Source organism: Elephas maximus, chromosome 7 (genome assembly GCF_024166365.1).
Source record: "Elephas maximus indicus isolate mEleMax1 chromosome 7, mEleMax1 primary haplotype, whole genome shotgun sequence".
In the NCBI taxonomy this organism is placed as follows: Eukaryota; Metazoa; Chordata; class Mammalia; order Proboscidea; family Elephantidae; genus Elephas; species Elephas maximus.
In genome coordinates, this window is record NC_064825.1 from 28,206,586 (window position 1) to 28,228,542 (window position 21,957).

At 41.1% G+C, this 21,957-nt stretch overlaps 1 protein-coding gene across 6 annotated transcripts in view; it reads right to left on the minus strand.

Annotated features, from left to right (window-relative positions):
• The window catches only part of FAT3 (FAT atypical cadherin 3), a 793,468-nt gene that overhangs the window by 153,265 nt on the left and 618,246 nt on the right, over positions 1 to 21,957 (minus strand). For all 6 annotated transcript variants that reach the window (XM_049889556.1, XM_049889551.1, XM_049889553.1 and 3 more), the window contains exons 5-6: positions 4,134 to 4,448; positions 1,315 to 1,525 (exon numbers count right to left, since the gene is read on the minus strand). In XM_049889556.1, the coding sequence (XP_049745513.1) occupies positions 1,315 to 1,525; positions 4,134 to 4,448 (526 nt within the window). The remainder of the gene's footprint in view (positions 1 to 1,314; positions 1,526 to 4,133; positions 4,449 to 21,957) is intronic.

A 21,957-nucleotide genomic window follows, 5' to 3' on the forward strand; every position in this document is an offset into this window, starting at 1 on the left:
TCCAGGCAGTGACATGTGGAAGGAAATGATTCCTCCAGACCAGCTCTCTCCTGGATTCCCTGTCTCCCATGGAGAACCGTGGGAAGTCAGCTTCGGCTCAGCTCCATGTCACATCCGGGCTGGCATACATGCTCCTCATTTCTCCTCTTAGCAACAGCCTATTTTTTCCCCCGGCCCTTGGCACTCATTTCATCTCCACCGTCTCTCCCTGCTGGTTTGTTGAGGGCAGTAGTGCTGTTTCACCCCCCTCCTTTTCCAGCCAAGCGTGCTTGCTTGCTTGCTTCCAGGAATTTGAAGGTTAGCTCCCAAGATCTATCCTGTATGCTTACATCTGCTTTCTCTATCAGCTTGCATGGGAAGCTCACTGGCAATATATCTAGGTTCTATTTCCTGCCCTTCCTTTGCGGAAAGCAGCCAGGGGGCTCTCCTGGTGTGGCTTTTTGGTATATATGAATGGCACTATTGCTGTGAAACAGAGGGGCTGAAATACATTTTAATCTATTTTTCCATTGGAAAAGGCCCACTTAAATAAACCAACCTACAAAAGGATAAAAACAAAACAACAAAAAAGCCCACATACCTCAAAAGAAAAGGAAAAAAATTAAACAAAAATCAAAGCAAACCCCCCAAACTCCAAACCCATCAAACCTTAAACAAAGGAGTTACTGGATACGAGTAATGCAGTAGAGGCATGTATGAAACCCGTGGGCTGCACTTCAGCCTGTCACAGGCAGTTATGAAAGATGTAATTTAATTTGCTTAAAAAAAAAAAAAAAAAAACCCGTAAAAGGCAGATTGGATAGCTGTATTTTAGCAAATGTGTTTGCACTAAGGGTACCTTCTGTTGAACAGTTCTGCCCACAAGCTGTCTGTAGAATATAGAACATCTCTCGAGCATGCTTGCCACCTTGAAGCAGGGCAGTCGGGAGCAGAAAAAAAAAAAAAAAAAAAGAACAGAATGCAGAAAAAAGGTGAAGAAAAAGAGAGAAATGAAAGACAGCAAGTCTAGTACCATCAATACATTTAGAAATGAGATTAGCCAAGTGTGACAATAGAATTTAAATGACACACAGAAAGACATTAAGATTGCAGTAAATAACATACTATGGAAAATCCAGCCAGAGAGCACTTTCTGTTCAGCTTAGCTACAGAGTCAGAACGAAAGCACAGGTTGATTATTCATTTTACTGGCTCTTTTGCATTCCAGCACTATCCATCTTTTAATCTTAGCACTAATCATTAGTTTTCTTGCTAGTTGCTCCAAACAGCCAATTATGACATTGCCCAGTACTGCTCTGCAGGACTCGAACTTACCAACTATGTCAAACCACAGAGGGGTGTTAGCTGGCTGCACAGATACCACCCCTACAATCTCTGTTACTCTATCGTTTTCCATGACTGTGAAGTTATAAAATGGTTCATCGAAGGTCAGCGGTATAGGTGAAGGGGGTGGTTTCTTAATCCATTCAATGTGGAGGCGGGCCGTGGAGGATTTCTGTGGGCGCCCATTGTCCACCGCCTTTATCTACTCATACACGGAGAAAACAGAGAAGAACATTTTTATATCTTAGAGCTCTGATCCTTGTTGAAGTTTGGATCTGTCACTGCATGTGGTGGTGGGTCAAGGATCCATCCTCATCACTGTGTCAGCAAGGGGGAGAAGACAGTGGAGATCTGGAGAGAATGTGGTCCACGAATGGGGGAGAAGCAACTTAGCCATGTGGGGGTCCCACACCACATTCACCAGAAGGTGGCTGGAGCCACTGCCAACTTTACGGATGTGAAGGCTGGGAAAACAAATGTTGCACTGAAAATTTTTAGTGTTTTATGGACATGGACAGTAGTTATATGAGCATGAATGACTAATTTGATTCTCTGTAACATGAATCTGAATCTTACTTCTGGTGGTGACGGTAGAAAGGGAATAAAATGCATTGTGAATCCCTACTTAATATGTGGAATGACGTGTATGGAAATGTGGCTGTGTGTGTGTATGCGTGTGTTTGAATGTGTGCACTCATGTTTTGCAGCTCTTTCCTCTGCTTTGTTCTGGAAGAGCACTCCCCTGACACAGTGTTGCAAAAGGGTGGTAGGATAGGTGGGGGAAAGGCAGCAGCCTTACTCTAATGACTTTAGAGACCCTTCAATTGTGCCAAGGAGCCCTGGTGGCCTAGTGGTTAAGAGCTATGGCTGCTAACCAAAAGGCTGGCAGTTCGAATCTACCAGATGCTCCTTGGAAACCCTATGGGGCAGTTCTATATTGTGTCCTATCGGTTGCTATGAGTCAAAATCAACTCCACAGCAAAATGCTTTGTTTTTTGGTCAGTTGCGCCAACTCCAAGGGAGCGTAATAGAATGCTCGTGGTGGAACCATGAGCTCCTGGAGGCAGTGGGGTGGGGGGTGGGAGGATGGTACTAAAGATTCTTTTCTGTGGTCATAAGTCAGCTGATAAAAGAGTGAGGAAAGCTTGTCTCCTTGCCCAGCTGAGCAGGGTGAACTACTATGGTATCCTGGACTTGAAGGTCAAGTTCAGCAAGAAGAAAACACTGACAAAATCAATTAAATTAAAAAAAAAGGAATTTTTAAATATTATGTTTTAAAAACAACACTTACAGGCACAGCCTTTAAATACAGTGACAATTCATAGCACCCGAATGTTCATGGACAATCACTTTGCCTCCCCCACAAAAATCCCTATAACATGGAACACCCTTGGAGATATATGTCTCAGGTCAGGTTTCCTAGGAGTAGAGCCTGAGATGGGGATTAAGTACACATGATTTTCTGCGGGAGTGCGCTCAGGAGAAAGGTAGTGAAAAGAGCAGGATACAGCAGGGGAAGGAGCTGAACAAGAATATAGTCTCAGCTGAAGTCCAACCTCAGCCTGATCCCACAGGGAGATCTGAAGCATTAATTGAACCACGGAGTTAGTTCCACCTAGAGACAATGAGGTTGCCCTTTTTATATCCCTGTGAAAATTCATCATTGGCTGTGGGCTGCTGGGGTCGGGATGTGTGAGTGTAAGTGTGTATGTGTGGTGGGTATAATCTCTTGGTCCAGGAAGCTCCTGTTTAGTCAAGGATGCTTTTCTAGAAAAGAGGGCATCTGTGAGCCCATAGCAGCCAAACACGCGGCAGTTGGGGAATAGATACACTAGCCTGGTAAAGGGGATCTGGGAGGGGCATGAAGTTCCCAAACTGCAAGTCTCACATAGCTGTAATAGCATGTAGTGTAATAGAGCTGCTAATTGTAGAAGCAGAGATTTTTTTTATTATCTTCTTTTATTTCCTCTGCTCTCTGTTCTGGATATGCTGTTGGGCAGGGAAAGAAACCCAAATCCGGACCATGAAAGTGAAAAGATAAATCAAGGGAATCAGATCATTCCTTAAAATAATAAAGAACTGACTGTATACAGCAGAGAAAGCTGAGGACAAAGAGAAGGACAATGGATAGCGTCAACTCTTGATAGTTGTTAGAACACTGAAAAGTGTCCATCATAGGTACTACATGTGTAAAATCGTTAGGGGTGGGGAAAGCATGCTGGTACCTTAGATATGGGAGTTGAAGTCTCTACTTGAGATGGTGCTCATGTTTGCTTCCATTTTTAATTTTCTAACAGTAAAAAATTTTGTCCCTTTTTCACTCGAGTTTTACACATTTTAGAGAATAAGCATAGCTTGCATTTGTGTCTCACAATTTATACAGCTAAATTCATGTTCTATTGCATTGTCAACAATTACAAAAGTTGTTTTCTTTGAGGACATGTTGAGTGATATGTTGAGTGGTGAGTTGAACATTTCACACTGCTGTTCCTTTACCTTCAGTTTGTACATATGCTCAGTACTCTGAACATGACTTAAGGTCACAGGAGGTGTGGCTGAGTATGTGTGGAGCATCTGTGGACTGGGAATTGAGAAGGTTTGCAGACAGGACACAAGCAAAGGAAACTGTCTCACTATTAATGGGATATCATCAAAACAATCTAGAGTTCTCACCAGTACTTCTCTCCCAGAAATTTGTTTAATTTGTGGATGTACTTTTTTATTCTAAAGATTGATTGCTCAAAGAAATATACATGGATAAGAAAGTAACCCCTCCCCCATTATTGTTTTTGAGGTTCAGAATATCTTACCGTTAGGATGTCATAACTCCCTGCTGTAAATTGCTTTCTGGAAGAAACCATGCCGGTTTTAGGGTCAATAAAGAACTTCCCATCATCATTCCCATCCACGATGCTGTAGGAGATTTCTGCATTGGGGCCCTCATCTCTGTCGAAAGCAAAAGCCCTGTAAATGGGTTCTCCCCTCTTCTTTCGGTCACGTTCTGGCAGCTTGATCTGGTAGACTTTCTCTGGGAACTGAGGTTTGTTGTCATTTTCATCCAGAACCTGAACCACTACCCAAATTGTCGACTGTTTGGGAGAGGAGCCGCCATCGGTCACAGTCACCTGAGTTTGGGATGAGAAAGCATTATGCAATCAGAAAGGGGAAAAAACTCTTCTTGCCACTCCTCCCCCTCTGCACCTCACAAAAGATCTATTCTGTACACTAGGGCATCTCAACATTTCTTATACCTGTAGTTCATATCAAACGCATAGCTTTTCATAGTTTATTGCACAAGCAGGGACAACCCAAACCCAGTAATGGAAATCACTGCTGAAAGAAGAGGAGGGAAGTAGGGATGGCTGGGGTGTGGAGTGGAGAGGGAGAATAAATAGAATCAACTTTATAAAACACACCAGCTTATATAGACTCATAACTCCTTGCCGTCGAGTTGATTCTGACTCATAGTGACCCTACAGGACAGGGTAGAACTGCCCCATAGGGTTTCCAAGGAGCAGGTGGTGGATTTGAACTGCCAACCTTTTGGTCAGCAGCTGAACACTTAACCACTATGCCATCAGGGCTTCTTTCATACAAGCTAAGTAAATTTAAGTAAATTAAAAAACACAAAAATGACACTATCAGTATTGCATGTTAACCCATGGGTGTTTCTCCTCATCTTTGGGCAATGTTATCACCACACAAACTCTTTCAATACTCAATTTCTTTTCTTTTTTTCCCATTTTCATGTAAAATTTGTGATTTTTACATTGTAACTGAATAAAAGGAAAACTGTAGTGTACGCTTCACAATTTAGATAGCTAGTTGTAAGTACACTTGACAGTTAAAGTATGTTTTTAACAGTCACACAAAAAAATTGTCTTTTCCCTCCAGGAAGCTGGGAGGGGTTTGGATGCTCCTTCCTATGTCTCTGAGATGCTATTCTCATGTGTGTTCATGAATATGGAGAGAGGGGAGAGAAAAGAAAAGCATATGTGCAAAAAATTTGCATGGCAGATCTAAAGAGTCTGCAAATCTTAGCGCGAATAATCTTGTTGGTCAGTGATGATAATCACAATAACAATAGCACCTAACGTGGATGATATGACAATTTATAAAGCACTCTGTTATGCATTATCTCATTTATTTTCTACAACAGCCTCATCAGTAGGTAGAACAAGTTTATTTCCATTTCACAGATTGTTAAAAACATATTTTAACTGTCAAATATGCTTAGAACCAGCTATCTAAGCTGTGAAGCATACATTTACTGTTTTTCTTGTGTTCAGAGGCTCAGGGGTCACATCGTAAGTGCTAGAGCCAGGTATTGAACTTTTGGCAATTCTTAGTTTTCTGTTTAACCACAACACCTGGAAGGAATTATATTTATTCTTTAAGTCATTGCCTTGAATAAGACAGCTTATTATTCTAGAATGTATATTTGGAGGCTGGAAGGAACAGAAGGATGTACTCAGTATCAACAGGAGAAAAACAACAGTGAGTTACGGTACCTGGCCATACAGTTTTTCACCTGATAAAGCAACTTGACAGGAATAACTGAATAAAAGGGCAAAAGTGTGGGAAAACAAATTAAAGGCTTTTTGCAAAAATGGAACTGCGGTCTAGTTCAGTTCCTCTTCTAAGCTGCCTAGGAGGATGGCGTTAATAGACTTAAAATAAATCTTCATAGGAGTTCTTGCTTTCTTTCCAAAATCAATCAAGCTTTTTTTTTTCCAAGGTATTTTCCCAATTGGTTTGTTGTGTTTCACAAAAGAAACACATCAAGGGCCAATATGCTGCAAGGCTCGGTTTTCACTTGAGCTAATTCCTGGACACGCCAAGTTCTGGACAGGCACATTCTGATGCTGCCACCAAACTACAATGTTATACTCCCAGGTGAGCTGTGTTGACCAAAACACGTTGCTTTTTTGGCTGCTCAACTCCTCTGCCTCTCTTTTCTGCTTGAACATTCCCTTTCCCATTCCAGGCAACTTTCAAGTTGTCACTGAGCACAAAATCACCTCCCCGTTCCTTGTGAATGGATGCCCTGCACTGGGCTCCCCGATGGAGATCTGGGTGCTGCTTCAGGTTCTGCCAAGGCAAGAGAGGCCCTGATGGCTGCAGCTCACCTCTCCCTCAAGGATCCTGTAGCTGTAGAATTGTTCTTCTGGAGTAGACCTGGATTTATAGACCCAGGTCCTCGAGGTATCTGAAGGCAGGGAAGGGGGGGCAACAGCAAAGGCTCATGAAGGAGCTCGTACTTTGCCTACACCACCACCTCATTTTAAGCACTGAGCTCTCTTTCTCCCTCAGGCTGCGCAGGAAATCTTCGGGTCCTTCCACACCACTACCACCAGCTGCCGTGGCATTGATCCCGACTTGTGACGACCCCATGTGTGTCAGAGTTCAACTGTGCTCCACAGGGTTTTGAATGGCTGATTTTTCAGAAGTAGATGGCAAGACTTTCTTCTAAGCCTTCTCTAGGTGGACTTGAACCTTCAACCTTTTGGTTAGCAGCCAAGCACATTAATGGTTTGCACCTCCCAAGGACGCCTTCTCAACACACCATGCTCTTTTCCACCTTAGGGCTTTTGAACATGATGTCCTCTTTCTCCAGAGTGCCCTCCCCATCCCTTCTGCCTACTCATCCTACTCATCCTGCAGGTCCAGCTGAACCATCACTTCCTCAGGAATGTCTTCACTGATCTCGGAGACCAAGTACCACCTCCCACTCTCCCCTTCCTCCAAATCATGTACTCTTGAATCACCCATAAGAAGCCCTGGTGGCACCATGGTTAAGCTAACTGAAAGGCTGGCATTTGAAACTCATCCAGTGGCTCCATATGAGAAAGGCCTGGTGATCTGTTCCTGTGGAAATTACAGCCAAGAGAACTTTATTACAGCCAAGACAGCCTTACGGAGAAGTTCTACCCTGTCACATAGGGTCACTATGAGTTGGAAACCATTTGATGGCACCTAACAACAACAACAACAAATCACCCTAAACTTTTCTTTGGTAGCACTTACTATTGCAGAGATTAACTAAATCTATGATTCTCCACCTATAAACTCCCGCATCCATCTATCAGTTTGTCGTAATGTGGGGGTTTGTGTGCTGCTGTGATGCTGGAATCTATGCCACCAGTTCACTCATGGTGGATAGGTTTCAGCTGAGCTTCCAGACTAAGACAGACTAGGATGAAGGGCCCACGGTGTACTTCTGAAAAAAAAAATTAGCCAGTGAAAACCTTACGAATAGCAGCAGAACACTGTCTGCTATCGTGCCAGAAGATAAGCCCCTCAGAGTAGAAGGCAGTCAAAATACGAATGGGGAAGAGTTGCCTCCTCAAAGTAGAGTCAACCTTAAGGACGTGGATGGAGTCAAGCTTTTGGGACTGTCATTTGGCACAACTCAAAATGAGAAGGAACAGCTGCAAACATCCATTAATAATCAGAACATGGAATGCTTGAAGTATGACTCTAGGAAAATTGGAAATTGTCAAAAATGAAATGAAACACAACATTGAGATCCTAGGCATTAGTGAGCTGAAATGGACATGTATTGGCCATTTTGAATAGGATAATCATATGGTCTACTATGCCGGGAATGACAAATTGAAGAGGAATGGTGTTGCATGCATCATTAAAAAGTACATTTCAAGATCTATTCTGAAGTACAGTGCTGTTAGTTACAGGATAATATCCATACGCTTACGAGGAAGATCAGTTAATACTACTATTATTCAAATTTACACACCAACCACTAAGGCCAAAGATGAAGAAATTGAAGACTTATACTTACTTCTTCAGTCTGGAATTGATCAAACATGCAACCAGGATTCATTGATAATTATTGGTGACTGGAATGCAAAAGTTGGAGACAAAGAAAAAGGACTGGTGGTTGGAAAATATGGCCTTAGTGCTAGAAACGATGCTGGAGATTGCATGACAGAATTTTGCAAGATTAATGACGTCTTCATTGCAAATACCTTTTTTCACCAACATAAACTGTGACTATACAGATGGACCTTGCCAGATGGAATACACAAGAATCAAATCAACTATATCTGTGGAAAGAGACGATGAAAAAGCTCAATATCATCAGTCAGACCAAAGCCAGAGGCCGACCATGGAAAAGACCATCAATTGCTTTAATGCAAGTTCAAGTTGAAACTGAAGAAAATTAGAACAAGTCCATGAGAACCAAAGTACAACCTTGAGTATATCCCCTCTGAATTTAGAGACTATCTCAAGAATAGATTTGATGTGTTGAACACTAATGACCAGAGACCAGACCAGACGAGTCATGCAGTGACATCAGGGGTATCATACATGAAGAAAGAGGTCATTAAAAAGATAGGAAAGAAAGAAAAGACCAAAATGGATGTCAGAAGAGACTCTGAAACTTACCCTTGAATGTCAAGTAGCTAAAACAGAAGGAAGAAATGATGAAGTAAAAGAGCTGAATAGAAGATTTCAAAGGGTAGCTCGAGAAGACAAAGTATTATAATGACATCTGCAAAGACCTGGAGATAGAAAACCAAAAGTGAAGAACATGCTTGGCAGTTCTCAAGCTGAAAGAACTGAAGAAAAAATTCAAGCCTTGAGTTGCAATACTGAAGGATTTAAGGGGAAAATATTAAACAAAGCAGGAAGCATTAAAAGAAGATGGAAGGAATACACATATCCACTATACCAAAAAAGAATTGGTCGATGTTCAACCATTTCGTGAGGTAGCGTATGATCAGGAACTGATGGTACCGAAGGAAGAAGTCCAAGCTGTGCTGAAGGCATTGGTAAAAACAGGGCTCCAGGAATTGACGGAATGCCAATTGAGATGTTTCAAAAAACGGATGCAGCACTGGAAGTGCTCACTAGTCTCTGCCGAGAAATTTGGAAGACAGCTACCTGGCCAACCAACTGGAAGAGATCCATATTTATGTCTATTCCCAAGAAAGGTGATCCAACTGCATATGGAAATGATCTAACAATATCATTAATATCACATGCAAGTAAAAATTTGCTGAAGATCATTCAAAAGTGGCCCCTGCAGTATATCAACAGGGAACTGCCAAAAATTCAAGCCACATTCAGAAGAGGACATGGAATCTGGGATATCATTGTTGATGTCACATGATTCCTGGCTAAAGGACAGAATACCAGAAAGATGTTTTCCTATGTTTTATTGACTATGCAATGGCATTCGATTGTGTGAATCATAACAAATTACGGATAACATTGGGAAGAATGGGAATTCTACAACACTTAATTGTGCTCATGAGGAACCTATACCTAGATCAAGAGGCAGTCGTTCCAACAGAACAAGGGAATACTTTGTGGTTTAAAGTCAGGAAAGGTGTATGTCAGGGTTGTATCCTTTCACCATACTTATTCAATTTGTATGTTGAACCAATAATCTGAGAAGCTGGACTATATGAAGAAGAATGGGGCATCAGGATTGGAGGAAGACTCATTCACAACCTGTGATATGCAGATGACACAACCTTGCTTGCTGAAAGTGAAGAGGACTTGAAGCACTTGCTGATGAAGATCAAAGACCACAGCCTTCAGTGTGGATTACACCTCAACATAAAGAAAACAAAAATCCTTGCAACTGGACCAATAAGCCACATCATGATAAACGGAGAAAAGACTGAAGCTATGAAGGATTTCATTTTACTTGGATCCATAATCAACACCCATGGAAGTATCAGTCAAGAAATCAAAAGATGCATTGCATTGGGCAAATTTTCTGCAGAAGACCTCTTTAAAGTGTTGAAAAGCAAACATGTCACCTTGAAGACTAAGGTGCGCCTGACCCAAGCCATGGTGTTTTTAATTACCTCATACACATGTGAAAGCTGGAGGATGAATAAGGAAGACCAAAGAAGAATTGACGCCTTTGAATTGTGGTGTTGGTGAAGAATATTGACTATACCATGAACTGCCAAAAGAACAAACAAATCTGTCTCGGAAGAAGTACTACCAGAATGCTCTTTAAAAGTGAGGATGGCAAAACTACTTCTCACATACTTTGGACATGTTATCAGGAGGCATCAGTCCCTAGAGAAAGACATCATGCTTGGTGGAGGGCCATTGAAAAAGAGGAAGACCCTCAACGAGATGGATTGGCACAGTGGTTGCAACAATGGGCTCAAGCATAACAAAGATTATGAGGATGGCAAAGGATTGGGCAGGGTTTCATTCTGTGGTATATAGGGTAGCTATGTGAGTCAGAACCAACTCAACAGTATAAACAGTAGTTTATAAACTGAGTAAGGGTAAGGATGGATTTGTGTGTTTTGTTCACTGCTCATACACCTGCGTCAAGTCCTATAGAAAATTCTCCACAAATGCTTATTTAATGAATAAAAGGCACTAATTGAGGCCTTGATTGGACAACCTCTTTAGTCAGGGCAGTCTAACCTTGTAAAATCTTGGCTCATTCGAGCCCTTTATAACATAGCCTTAAGCTGCCTTTCTGCCCAATACTCCTCCACCTCCTTACCCATCCTCCTATCAACCACCATCTGTATGTTGATAATCCCCAAATACGTTATCTCTGCCTAAGTCTATTTCCTGACCTCCAAACTGACATGTCTAACTTTATTAGTAGTCTATTTTCTGGTCTTCTCACATACACCCAACACCTCAAAAGTCACAAACTGAAATCATTACCCTCAAACCAACTCCTTCTTTATATTCATCAACTCAATGAATGACACCACCACCTACTCACACAGGGGTCCACAACAGAATCCTGGGCATTCACCTATATGTCCCCCTTCTAACTATCCACATTCAGCTAGTCACAGGGACCAGCAGTTATGGCTCACGTGCATCCCCCACATGTCAGGCTCCTCTGTCACACTGCCTTAGGGCAGACCTCATTTGTATCTTGCTTGGACTGCTACAGTAATCTCTGGTCTCCCTGCCTCCAGGCTTCCTCTTTGTTTCTAAAGTGTTATTTCTTGCTGAAAAATGTGATCATGCCCCTGACCTGCATAACACTCTTCATGGGTTCCTTGAGGACATGCCCTTTGTGGATTTGGATCCCTTGATTATCACCATGCACTATCCACTTCTTTCCTGCCATCCTTGCTTCAGTTATACTGTGAGCTTGGGAGGTCCTGAAATGCCATGCTTGGTCACCTACATTCCATTGCACAGCCATTTTGTCATCATGGAATGCATTTGCCTAGAAATATATCCTGGCTTATTCTAGTAGCTTCAATACAAACACTCCTACAAAGCTAATTCCCTGCCTTCTGGAGGTTGACATAGGTGCCCCCACTGTACACCCACTCCACTGTGTGCATAGCACGAGGACACTAATTATCGCCTTGCATTTTAACAGTCTGTTTGCTTGTCGGTTTCTACTCTACCCTTCCAGACTGTGAACAACTTGAGGTCAAGGACTGTATCTTATTCATCCTTATGTTTTAGCACCTGGCATAGCTGTAAGTGCCAATCAGATGTTGTTGAATGAAATTAAAATTTAATTTACTCCAAAGTCTTCCTTATGATAATAAATGAGAAGAATGCTCAGATGTGGGAGCAATAAAGAGACTGAGAACATACAATCTCCCAGGTCCCTTCTAGCTCTATGATTTGATGAATGGGAGCCTGCTAGAGGGAAACAAAGTTCTAATCATGCACTCTGTGGGGGTGCAGTGGTAGAATTCTTGCCTTCCTTATGTGAGATCTGGGTTTGACTCTCCATCAATGCGCCTTAAGCACAGCCACCACCGTCTGTCAGCGGAGGCCTGAATGTTGCTATGATGCTAAACGGATTTCAGCGGAGCTTACAGACTAAGATAGACTAGGAAGAAAGGCCTGGTGAGCTACTTCTGTAAATCAGTCAGTGAAAAGCCTGTGGATCACAATAGTTGTGCACAGAGCTACCATGATTTGGAAGCCGACCCAATGGTAGCTAATAACAGCAACAACTCTGGGATTCATACTCACCTGATGTCACTAAGAACACTACCAATTCCACACTCACTCATAATTATTTTTAGCCATTTCCAAAACTGTGGACACTATTGTGGATATTTATTCACATTTGACTGAAATGATCTATTCACATGTTTGACTTCTTCCACAGGCTGAGTTACTTAAGGGCAGGAACCCTGTATTTTTCTTCTTATTCCTGGAATCTAGTATACTGTCAATAAATGTTTGCTGAATTGAACTACACAGCTACTCTCCATGTCTTAGTTTCCATTATCATCTGCCCTGCCATAATTTATGCCTGGCATATTTCATCAGGTTCTTAGACCTCATGCTTTACACTGCTAGGCCTCAATCCACTTACCACCACTTGGAATTAGTCCATATGGAAGAAGTAGCAGGGCTGGAGAACAGAGCAAAACAGAGAAAAGTCCCCATCACTGTGCTCCCCCCACCACATCATTTTTCATTAATGATGCAAGGAATTAGCCATTGTTTAGAAACAACTCATGCATTCTCTCACTCTGCACAACCTGACAAGAGAATACCAAGCCATCCTAAACTAGATTTTCTGCTCTCATCACCGATCAATAACCAGTGTTCTGGCAATTAATCAAAGGCCTGAAGGAACAGCTAGCACCTAACAACAAAAAAAAAGGAACCACAAATATTTCAGTACCACTGAAAGGACAATACAAATACAGCACATGTCATTTTTATATGATGCATTTGTGATCTGTGAATGCTGGGCAGAGCCGGAGGCAATCAACACGGGCCAAACTGACTATGATGACAATGCTACAAAAGAGGAACATGTTTCTAAGTCTTTCCCTGGAAGATGCAGGAGCTTGATGGGACCAAAAATGGATGGACATTGAGAATTCTGATGTTACGGCAGCTAGTGGAAAGTCACACTTCTCACTAGTTGAAATTGCCCGTTGTATTTATTTTTGTTGTCTCCATCCCTCCAGTAGAATATAAGAATGTAAGCTGCTCAAAAGGTCTGCAGTTCAAATCCACCAGGCGCTCCTTGGAAACCATATGGGGCAGTTCTACTCTGTGCTATAGGGTCGCTATGAGTCAGAAATCGACTCAACGGCAATGGGTTTCAATGGTTTAAGCTGCTCCAGTGATTATAAATGCCTGGGAATATATTTAATATTTTTTAGCTGGAGAGTTCCATTTTGGCATTCTCCTCAGTCATTAATCCATCCTAAATGGTCATTTCCAGCCCATCATATTTAAAATCATAAACTCCTCCTCATTGGTTACATATATCCCTCCCCTGCTTTATTTTTGTCTTTGGTACTTTATCCTTGCCTGATAAACTATGTATTTCACTTATGTGTTTGTTTATTACATATCCACCTCTGCTAGAATATGAACTCCATAAGGGCATGTATTTTCATCTCCTTTGTTCACAATTTACCCCTCGCATATATCCCTAGCAATAGTGCCTAGAACACAGCAAGCACTCAATAAATATTTGCTGAATGAATAAAGGAAATACTTAGCCAGGGCCTTCTAGGTACAAAACTCTCCCCAAAACACATTGGGAGATAAGCAAGCAAACATAAGTTTCTACCAAATCTATCCGTCCCCCATGCCCCAAATCCTCTGAAATATTTTGGATCAGCTGACTTTTTTTTTACATAAGGATAACCCAATCCCTTATGAATTATAAAGCAGCCCATTTGTTGTTTGAGAGGTTTAATTTTCACAGAAGCCAAAAACCATTGCCATCGAGTCGATTCCAACTCACAGTGACCCTATAGGACAGAGTAGAACTGCACCATTGGGTTTCCAAAGAGCGCCTGGTGGATTTGAACTGCTGACCTTTTGATTAACAGAGCTCTTAACCACTATACCACCAGGGTGGTATTTTAAATACGGAATTGAAATCTACCTGCCTGTAGCTTCCTCTAGACTAGTTCTAGCCTTCAGAACCTCACAGAAACAGTAAATTCCTTCTTCCACATTGCCCCAGTTACCCACTCCTGGGTAATCCCAAATTAACCTGTTGCTGTGGAGTCGATTCTGACTCATAGCAACCCTCCAGGACAGGGTAGAACTACCCTAAGGGGTTTCCAAGGCTGTAACCTTTCTCCCTCAGAGTGACTGGTGGATTCCAACCACTAATCTTCTGGTTAGCAGCCAAGCACTTAACCATTGTGCCACCAGGGCTCTCTAATCCCAAACTAAGTGGCTAAAAATAATTATCATCTTTTTATCATCTCTCATAGTTTCTGGGGTTGAATGGAGACATTCTTACCTGGGGATCTCTCATGCAATTGCAGTCATATATATGTAGCTGGGCCTCTTGTGTCTGTCAGTTGGTGGTGGCCATTGGCTGGGACCTTAGCTAGGGCAGTCACCTATAATACCGACACGTGGTCTCTTCACGTGGTCTGTGCTCCCTCACAGTATCAGATTTGTGTTCCAACCATGTCCGAAAGGACAGGAAGTAGAAGCATCCAGTTTCTTAAGGCTGGGGTTGAGAAACTACCAAAGCCTCACTTGCTCCATATTCTATTGGCCAAGAGCCCCAGAGCCCAGATTAAAGGAGAGGGGTCAGAAGCCCCACTTCCGGATGAGAGGAGGGTCAAACAAATTTGGGAGCTATTCTTTAAAACTGCCACACTGTCAGAGATTGAATTGTGCCCCCCCAAAATATCTGTCAACTTGTCTATGCCATGATTCCCAGTATTGTGTGATTGTCCACCATTTTGCCATCTGGTATGATTTTCCTATGTGTTGTAAATCCTATTACTATGATGTTAATGAGACTGGTTATCGGCAGTTATACTGATGAGATCTACAAGATTAGATTGTGTCTTAAGCCAATCTCTTTTGAGATACAAAAGAGAGAAGCAAGCAGAGAGACAGGGGGAGCTCATACCACCAAGACAGCAGCGCCAGGACTATAGTGTGTCCTTTGAACCCAAGGTTCCTGCGCAGAGAAGCACCTCGACCAGGGGAAGACTGATGACAAGGACCTTCCTCCAGAGCTGACAGAGAGAGAAAGCCTTCCCCTGGAGCTGGCGTCCTGAATTTGGATTTCCACTGTGAGGGAATTAATTTCTCTTTGTTAAAGCCATCCACTTGTGGTATTTCTGTTACAGCAGCACTAGATAACTAAGACACACACTCATGTAAGCTTTTAAGACATTTGCAGATTCTCATCCCAAATTGAAAAACTCTAATTCATGCAATCATCTTTCGGGTGAAATAGTCATAAATTATACTGGTCACCTCTTTCAGGATATTTTCCTACTACTAGCTTCCTTCTTAAAATATGATGGCCAGGAGACAGCAACAGTGTATCAAACTTAGACTTGTACAAGCTGCCTCCATCGTCCTAGAAACAATCTTACATCTATGTATTTGGTACATGACTACGCTTATTTTGGGTGGTAGCCATGTCACACAGCTCTGTGAAATGAATGAATTAAACCACATAGGTCTTTTTTTTTTTTTCTCCTGTGAAAAGCAATAAACTATAAGTGTGTGGTTTCCATTTTGGGGCTTTACGTGCAGGATTTTATATGTGTCCCTATTAAATTTCATCTTATGGAAACTCTGGCTCTCTGTTCCAAATTATTAGTCATAATGATAATAGGTAACATGTATCGTAAGCTTACTATGTATAAGCACTCACTGGCATGGTACATGCATTGTCTCCTTTAATTGTTACATAAATCTCATGAGAGAGAAACTATTATTGTACTCATTTGACAGACATGGAAACTGAACTGAAGAACTTGTTCAAGGTCACACTGCTCCTAAGTGGCAGAGCCTCATTTTAAATGAGGTAGCGTAGTTCTGGGAGCCCTGGTGGTGAAGTGGTTAAGAGCTTGGCTGTTAACCAAAAGGTCTGCAGTTTGAATCCATGAGACACTGCTTGAAAACCCTACGGGGCAGTTCTACTCTGTCGCTATGAGTTAGAATCGACTTGAGCAATGGGCTTTTTTTGTTTTTGGTTAGTTTGGCTCTTGGGGAATTGTTGGTTCAGTGGTAGAATTCTCGGCTTCCATGTAGAAGACCTGAGTTTGTTTCCCAGCTAATGTACCTCAAATACAGCCACTACCTATCTGTCAGTGGTAGGTTGTATGTTGCTACAACACTGAACAAGTTTCAGTAGAGCTTTCAGGCTAAGATGGATTAGGAAGGAAGGCCTGGTGATCCCCTTCTGAAAATTAGCCAATGAAAATCCTATAGATCACAATGGCCCTATCCGTTACCTTGCAGCGTTTTGCTCTTTTACGTATCCTGTTGCTGTGAGACTGGGATGAGGCATTGCCACTGTATATGTTTGTAAGCTAGGGATCTGCAAACTATGGCCCTCGGGCCAAACCTGTCCGCTTATTTATTTATTTATTTTTAATAACTTTTATTAAGCTTCAAGTGAACGTTTACAAATCCAATCAGTCTGTCACATATAAGTTTACATACATCTCACTCCCTACTCCCACTTGCTCTCCCCCTCTTGAGTCAGCCCTTTCAGTCTCTCCTTTCTTGACACTTTTGCCGGCTTCCCTCTCTCTCTATCCTCCCATCCCCCCTCCAGACAAGAGTTGCCAACACAATCTCAAGTGTCCACCTGATTTAATTAGCTCACTCTTCATCAGCGTCTCTCTCCCACCCGCTGACCAGTCCCTTTCATGTCTGATGAGTTGTCTTCGGGGATGGCTCCTGTCCTGTGCCAACAGAAGGTCTGGGGAGCATGGCCGCTGGGATTCCTCTAGTCTCAGTCAGACCATTAAGTTTGGTCTTTTTATGAGAATTTGGGGTCTGTATCCCACTGATCTCCTGCTCCCTCAGGGGTCCTCTGCTGTGCTCCCTGTCAGGGCAGTCATCGATTGTGGCCGGGCACCAACTAGTTCTTCTGGTCTCAGGATGATGTAGGTCTCTGGTTCATGTGGCCCTTTCTGTCTCTTGGGCTCTTAGTTGTCGTGTGGCCTTGGTGTTCTTCATTTTCATTTGCTCCAGGTGGGTTGAGACCAATTGCTGCATCTTAGATGGCCGCTTGTTAGCATTTAAGACCCCAGACGCCACATTTCAAAGTGGGATGCAGAATGATTTCATAATAGAATTATTTTGCCAATTGACTTAGAAGTCCCTGCAAACCATGTTCCCCAGACCCCCGCGCTTGCTCCGCTGACCTTTGAAGCATTCATTTTATCCCGGAAACTTCTCTGCTTTTGGTCCAGTCCAATTGAGCTGACCTTCCATGTATTGAGTGTTGTCTTTCCCTTCACCTAAAGCAGTTCTTATCTACTGATTAATCAATAAAAAAACCCTCTCCCACCCTCCCTCCCTCCCCACCTCGTAACCACAAAAGTATGTGTTCTTCTCAGGTTTACTATTTCTCAAGATCTTATAATAGTGGTCTTATACAATATTTGTCCTTTTGCCTCTAATTTCGCTCAGCATAATGCCTTCCAGGTTCCTTCATGTTATGAAATGTTTCAGAGATTCGTCACTGTTCTTTATCGATGCGTAGTATTCCATTGTGTGAATATACCACAATTTATTTACCCATTCATCCGTTGATGGACACCTTGGTTGCTTCCAACTTTTTGCTATTGTAAACAGAGCTGCAATAAACATGGGTGTGCATATATCCGTTTGTGTGAAGGCTCTTGTATCTCTCGGGTATATTCCGAGGAGTGGGATTTCTGGGTTGTATGGTAGTTCTATTTCTAACTGTTTAAGATAGCGCCAGATAGATTTCCAAAGTGGTTGTACCATTTTACATTCCCACCAGCAGTGTATGAGAGTTCCAATCTCTCTGCAGCCTCTCCAACATTTATTATTTTGTGTTTTTTGGATTAATGCCAGCCTTGCTGGTGTGAGATGGAATCTCATCGTAGTTTTAATTTGCATTTCTCTAATGGCTAATGATCGAGAGCATTTTCTCATGTATCTGTTGGCTGCCTGAATATCTTCTTTAGTGAAATGTGTGTTCATATCCTTTGCCCACTTCTTGATTGGGTTGTTTGTCTTTTTGTGGTTGAGTTTTGACAGAATCATGTAGATTTTAGAGATCAGGCGCTGGTCGGAGATGTCATAGCTGAAAATTCTTTCCCAATCTGTAGGTGGTCTTTTTACTCTTTTGGAGAAGTCTTTAGATGAGCATAGGTGTTTGATTTTTAGGAGCTCCCAGTTATCGGGTTTGTCTTCATCATTTTTGGTAGTATTTTGTATTCTGTTTATACCTTGTATTAGGGCTCCTAGGGTTGTCCCAATTTTTTCTTCCATGATCTTTATCGTTTTAGTCTTTATGTTTAGGTCTTTGATCCACTTGGAGTTAGTTTTTGTGCATGGTAGGAGGTATGGGTCCTGTTTCATTTTTTTGCAAATGGATATCCAGTTATGCCAGCACCACTTGTTAAAAAGGCTATCTTTTCCCCAGTTAATTGACACTGGTCCTTTGTCAAATATCAGCTGCTCATACGTGGATGGATCTATGTCTGGGTTCTCAATTCTGTTCCATTGGTCTATGTGCCTGTTGTTGTACCAGTACCAGGCTGTTTTGACTACTGTGGCTGTGTAATAGGTTCTGAAGTCAGGTAAAGTGAGGCCTCCCACTTTCTTCTTCTTTTTCAGTAGTGCTTTGCTTATCCGGGGCTTCCTTCCCTTCCATATGAAATTGGTGATTTGTTTCTCTATCCCCTTAAAATATGACATTGGAATTTGGATCGGAAGTGCGTTAAATGTATAGATGGCTTTTGGTAGAATAGACATTTTTACTATGTTAAGTCTTCCTATCCATGAGCAAGGTATGTTTTTCCACTTAAGTATGTCCTTTTGAATTTCTTGTAGTAGAGCTTTGTAGTTTTCTTTGTATAGGTCTTTTACATCCTTGGTAAGATTTATTCCTAAGTATCTTATCTTCTTGGGGGCTACTGTGAATGATATTGATTTTGTTATTTCCTCTTCGGTGTTCTTTTTGTTGATGTAGAGGAATCCAAGTGATTTTTGTATGTTTATTTTATAACCTGAGACTCTGCCAAACTCTTCTGTTAGTTTCAGTAGTTTTGTGGAGGATTCCTTAGGGTTTTCTGTGTATATAATCATGTCATCTGCAAATAGTGATAACTTTACTTCTTCCTTGCCAATCCGGATACCTTTTATTTCTTTGTCTAGCCTAATTGCCCTGGCTAGGACTTCTAGCACAATGTTGAATAAGAGCGGTGATAAAGGGCATCCTTGTCTGGTTCCCGTTCTCAAGGGAAATGCTCTCTGGTTCTCTCCATTTAGAGTGATATTGGCTGTTGGCTTTGCATAGATGCCCTTTATTATGTTGAGGAATTTTCCTTCAATTCCTATTTTGGTGAGAGTTTTTATCATAAATGGGTGTTGGACTTTGTCAAATGCCTTTTCTGCATCTATTGATAAGATCATGTGGTTTTTTGTCTTTTGTTTTATTTATGTGGTGGATTACATTAATGGTTTTTCTGATATTAAACCAACCTTGCATACCTGGTATAAATCCCACTTGATCAGGGTGAATTATTTTTTTGATGTGTTGTTGGATTCTATTGGCTAGAATTTTGTTGAGGATTTTTGCATCAATGTTCATGAGGGATATAGGTCTATAATTTTCTTTTTTTGTAATGTCTTTACCTGGTTTTGGTATCAGGGAGATGGTGGCTTCATAGAATGAGTTGGGTAGTATTCCGTCATTTTCTATGCTTTGGAATACCTTCAGAAGTAGTGGGGTTAACTCTTCTCTGAAAGTTTGGTAGAACTCTGCAGTGAAGCCGTCTGGGCCAGGGCTTCTTTTTGTTGGGAGTTTTTTGATTACCATTTCAATCTCTTTTTTTGTTATGGATCTATTTAGTTGTTCTACTTCTGAATGTGTTAGTTTAGGTAGGTAGTGTTTTTCCAGGAATTCATCCATTTCTTCTAGGTTTGCAAATTTGTTAGAGTACAATTTTTCATAATAATCTGAAATGATTCTTTTAATTTCATTTGGTTCAGTTGTGATGTGGTCCTTCTCGTTTCTTATTCGGGTTATTTGTTTCCTTTCCTGTATTTCTTTAGTCAGTCTAGCCAATGGTTTATCAATTTTGTTAATTTTTTCAAAGAACCAGCTTTTGGCTTTGTTAATTCTTTCAATTGTTTTTCTGTTCTCTAATTCATTTAGTTCAGCTCTAATTTTTATTATTTGTTTTCTTCTGGTGCCTGATGGATTCTTTTGTTGCTCAGTTTCTATTTGTTCAAGTTGTCGGGACAGTTCTCTGATTTTGGCTCTTTCTTCTTTTTGTATGTGTGCATTTATTGATATAAATTGGCCTCTGAGCACTGCTTTTGCTGTGTCCCAGAGGTTTTGATAGGAAGTATTTTCGTTCTCGTTGCTTTCTATGAATTTCCTTATTCCCTCCTTGATGTCTTCTATAACCCAGTCTTTTTTCAGGAGGGTATTATTCATTTTCCAAGTATTTGATTTCTTTTCCCTAGTTGTTCTGTTATTGATCTCTAGTTTTATTGCCTTGTGGTCTGAGAAGATGCTTTGTAATATTTCGATGTTTTGGACTCTGCAAAGGTTTGTTTTATGACCTAATATGTGGTCTATTCTAGAGAATGTTCCAGTGCGCTAGAAAAAAAAGTATATTTTGCAGCAGTTGGGTGGAGAGTTCTGTATAAGTCAATGAGGTCAAGTTGGTTGATTGTTGTAATTAGATCTTCCGTGTCTCTATTGAGCTTCTTACTAGATGTTCTGTCCTTCTCCAAAAGTGGTGTGTTGAAGTCTCCTACTATAATTGTGGAGGTATCTATCTCACTTTTCAATTCTGTTAAAATTTGATTTATGTATCTTGCAGCCCTGTCATTGGGTGCATAAATATTTAATATGGTTATGTCTTCCTGATCAATTGTCCCTTTTATCATTATATAGTGTCCTTCTTTATCCTTTGTGGTGGATTTAAGTCTAAAGTCTATTTTGTCAGAAATTAATATTGCTACTCCTCTTCTTTTTTGCTTATTGTTTGCTTGATATACTTTTTTCCATCCTTTGAGTTTTAGTTTGTTTGTGTCTCTAAGTCTAAGGTGTGTCTCTTGTAGGCAGCATATAGACGGATCGTGTTTCTTTATCCAGTCTGTGACTCTCTGTCTCTTTATTGGTGCATTTAGTCCATTTACATTCAGGGTAATTATAGATAAATAAGTTTTTAGTGCTGTCATTTTGATGCCTTTTTATGTGTGTTGTTGACAATTTCATTTTTCCGCATACTTTTCCGTGCTGAGGCATTTTTCTTAGTAAATTGTGAGATCCTCATTTTCATATTGTTTGACTTTATGTTAGTTGAGTCGTTACGTTTTTCTTGGCTTTTATCTTGAGTTATAGAGTTGTTATACCTTTTTGTGGTTACCTGATTATTTACCCCTCTTTTTCTAAGTAAAAACCTAACTTGTATTGTTCTATATCGCCTTGTATCACTCTCCATATGGCAGTTCAATGCCTCCTGTATTTAGTCCCTCTTTTTGATTATTGTGATCTTTTACCTGTTGACTTCCATGATTCCCTGTTATGTGTATTTTTTTTTTAATTAATCTTAATTTGTTTGTTTTTGTGATTTCCCTGTTTGAGTTGATATCAGGATGTTCTGTTTTGTGACCTTGCGTTGTGCTGATATCTGATATTATTGGTTCTCTGACCAAACAATATCCTTTAGT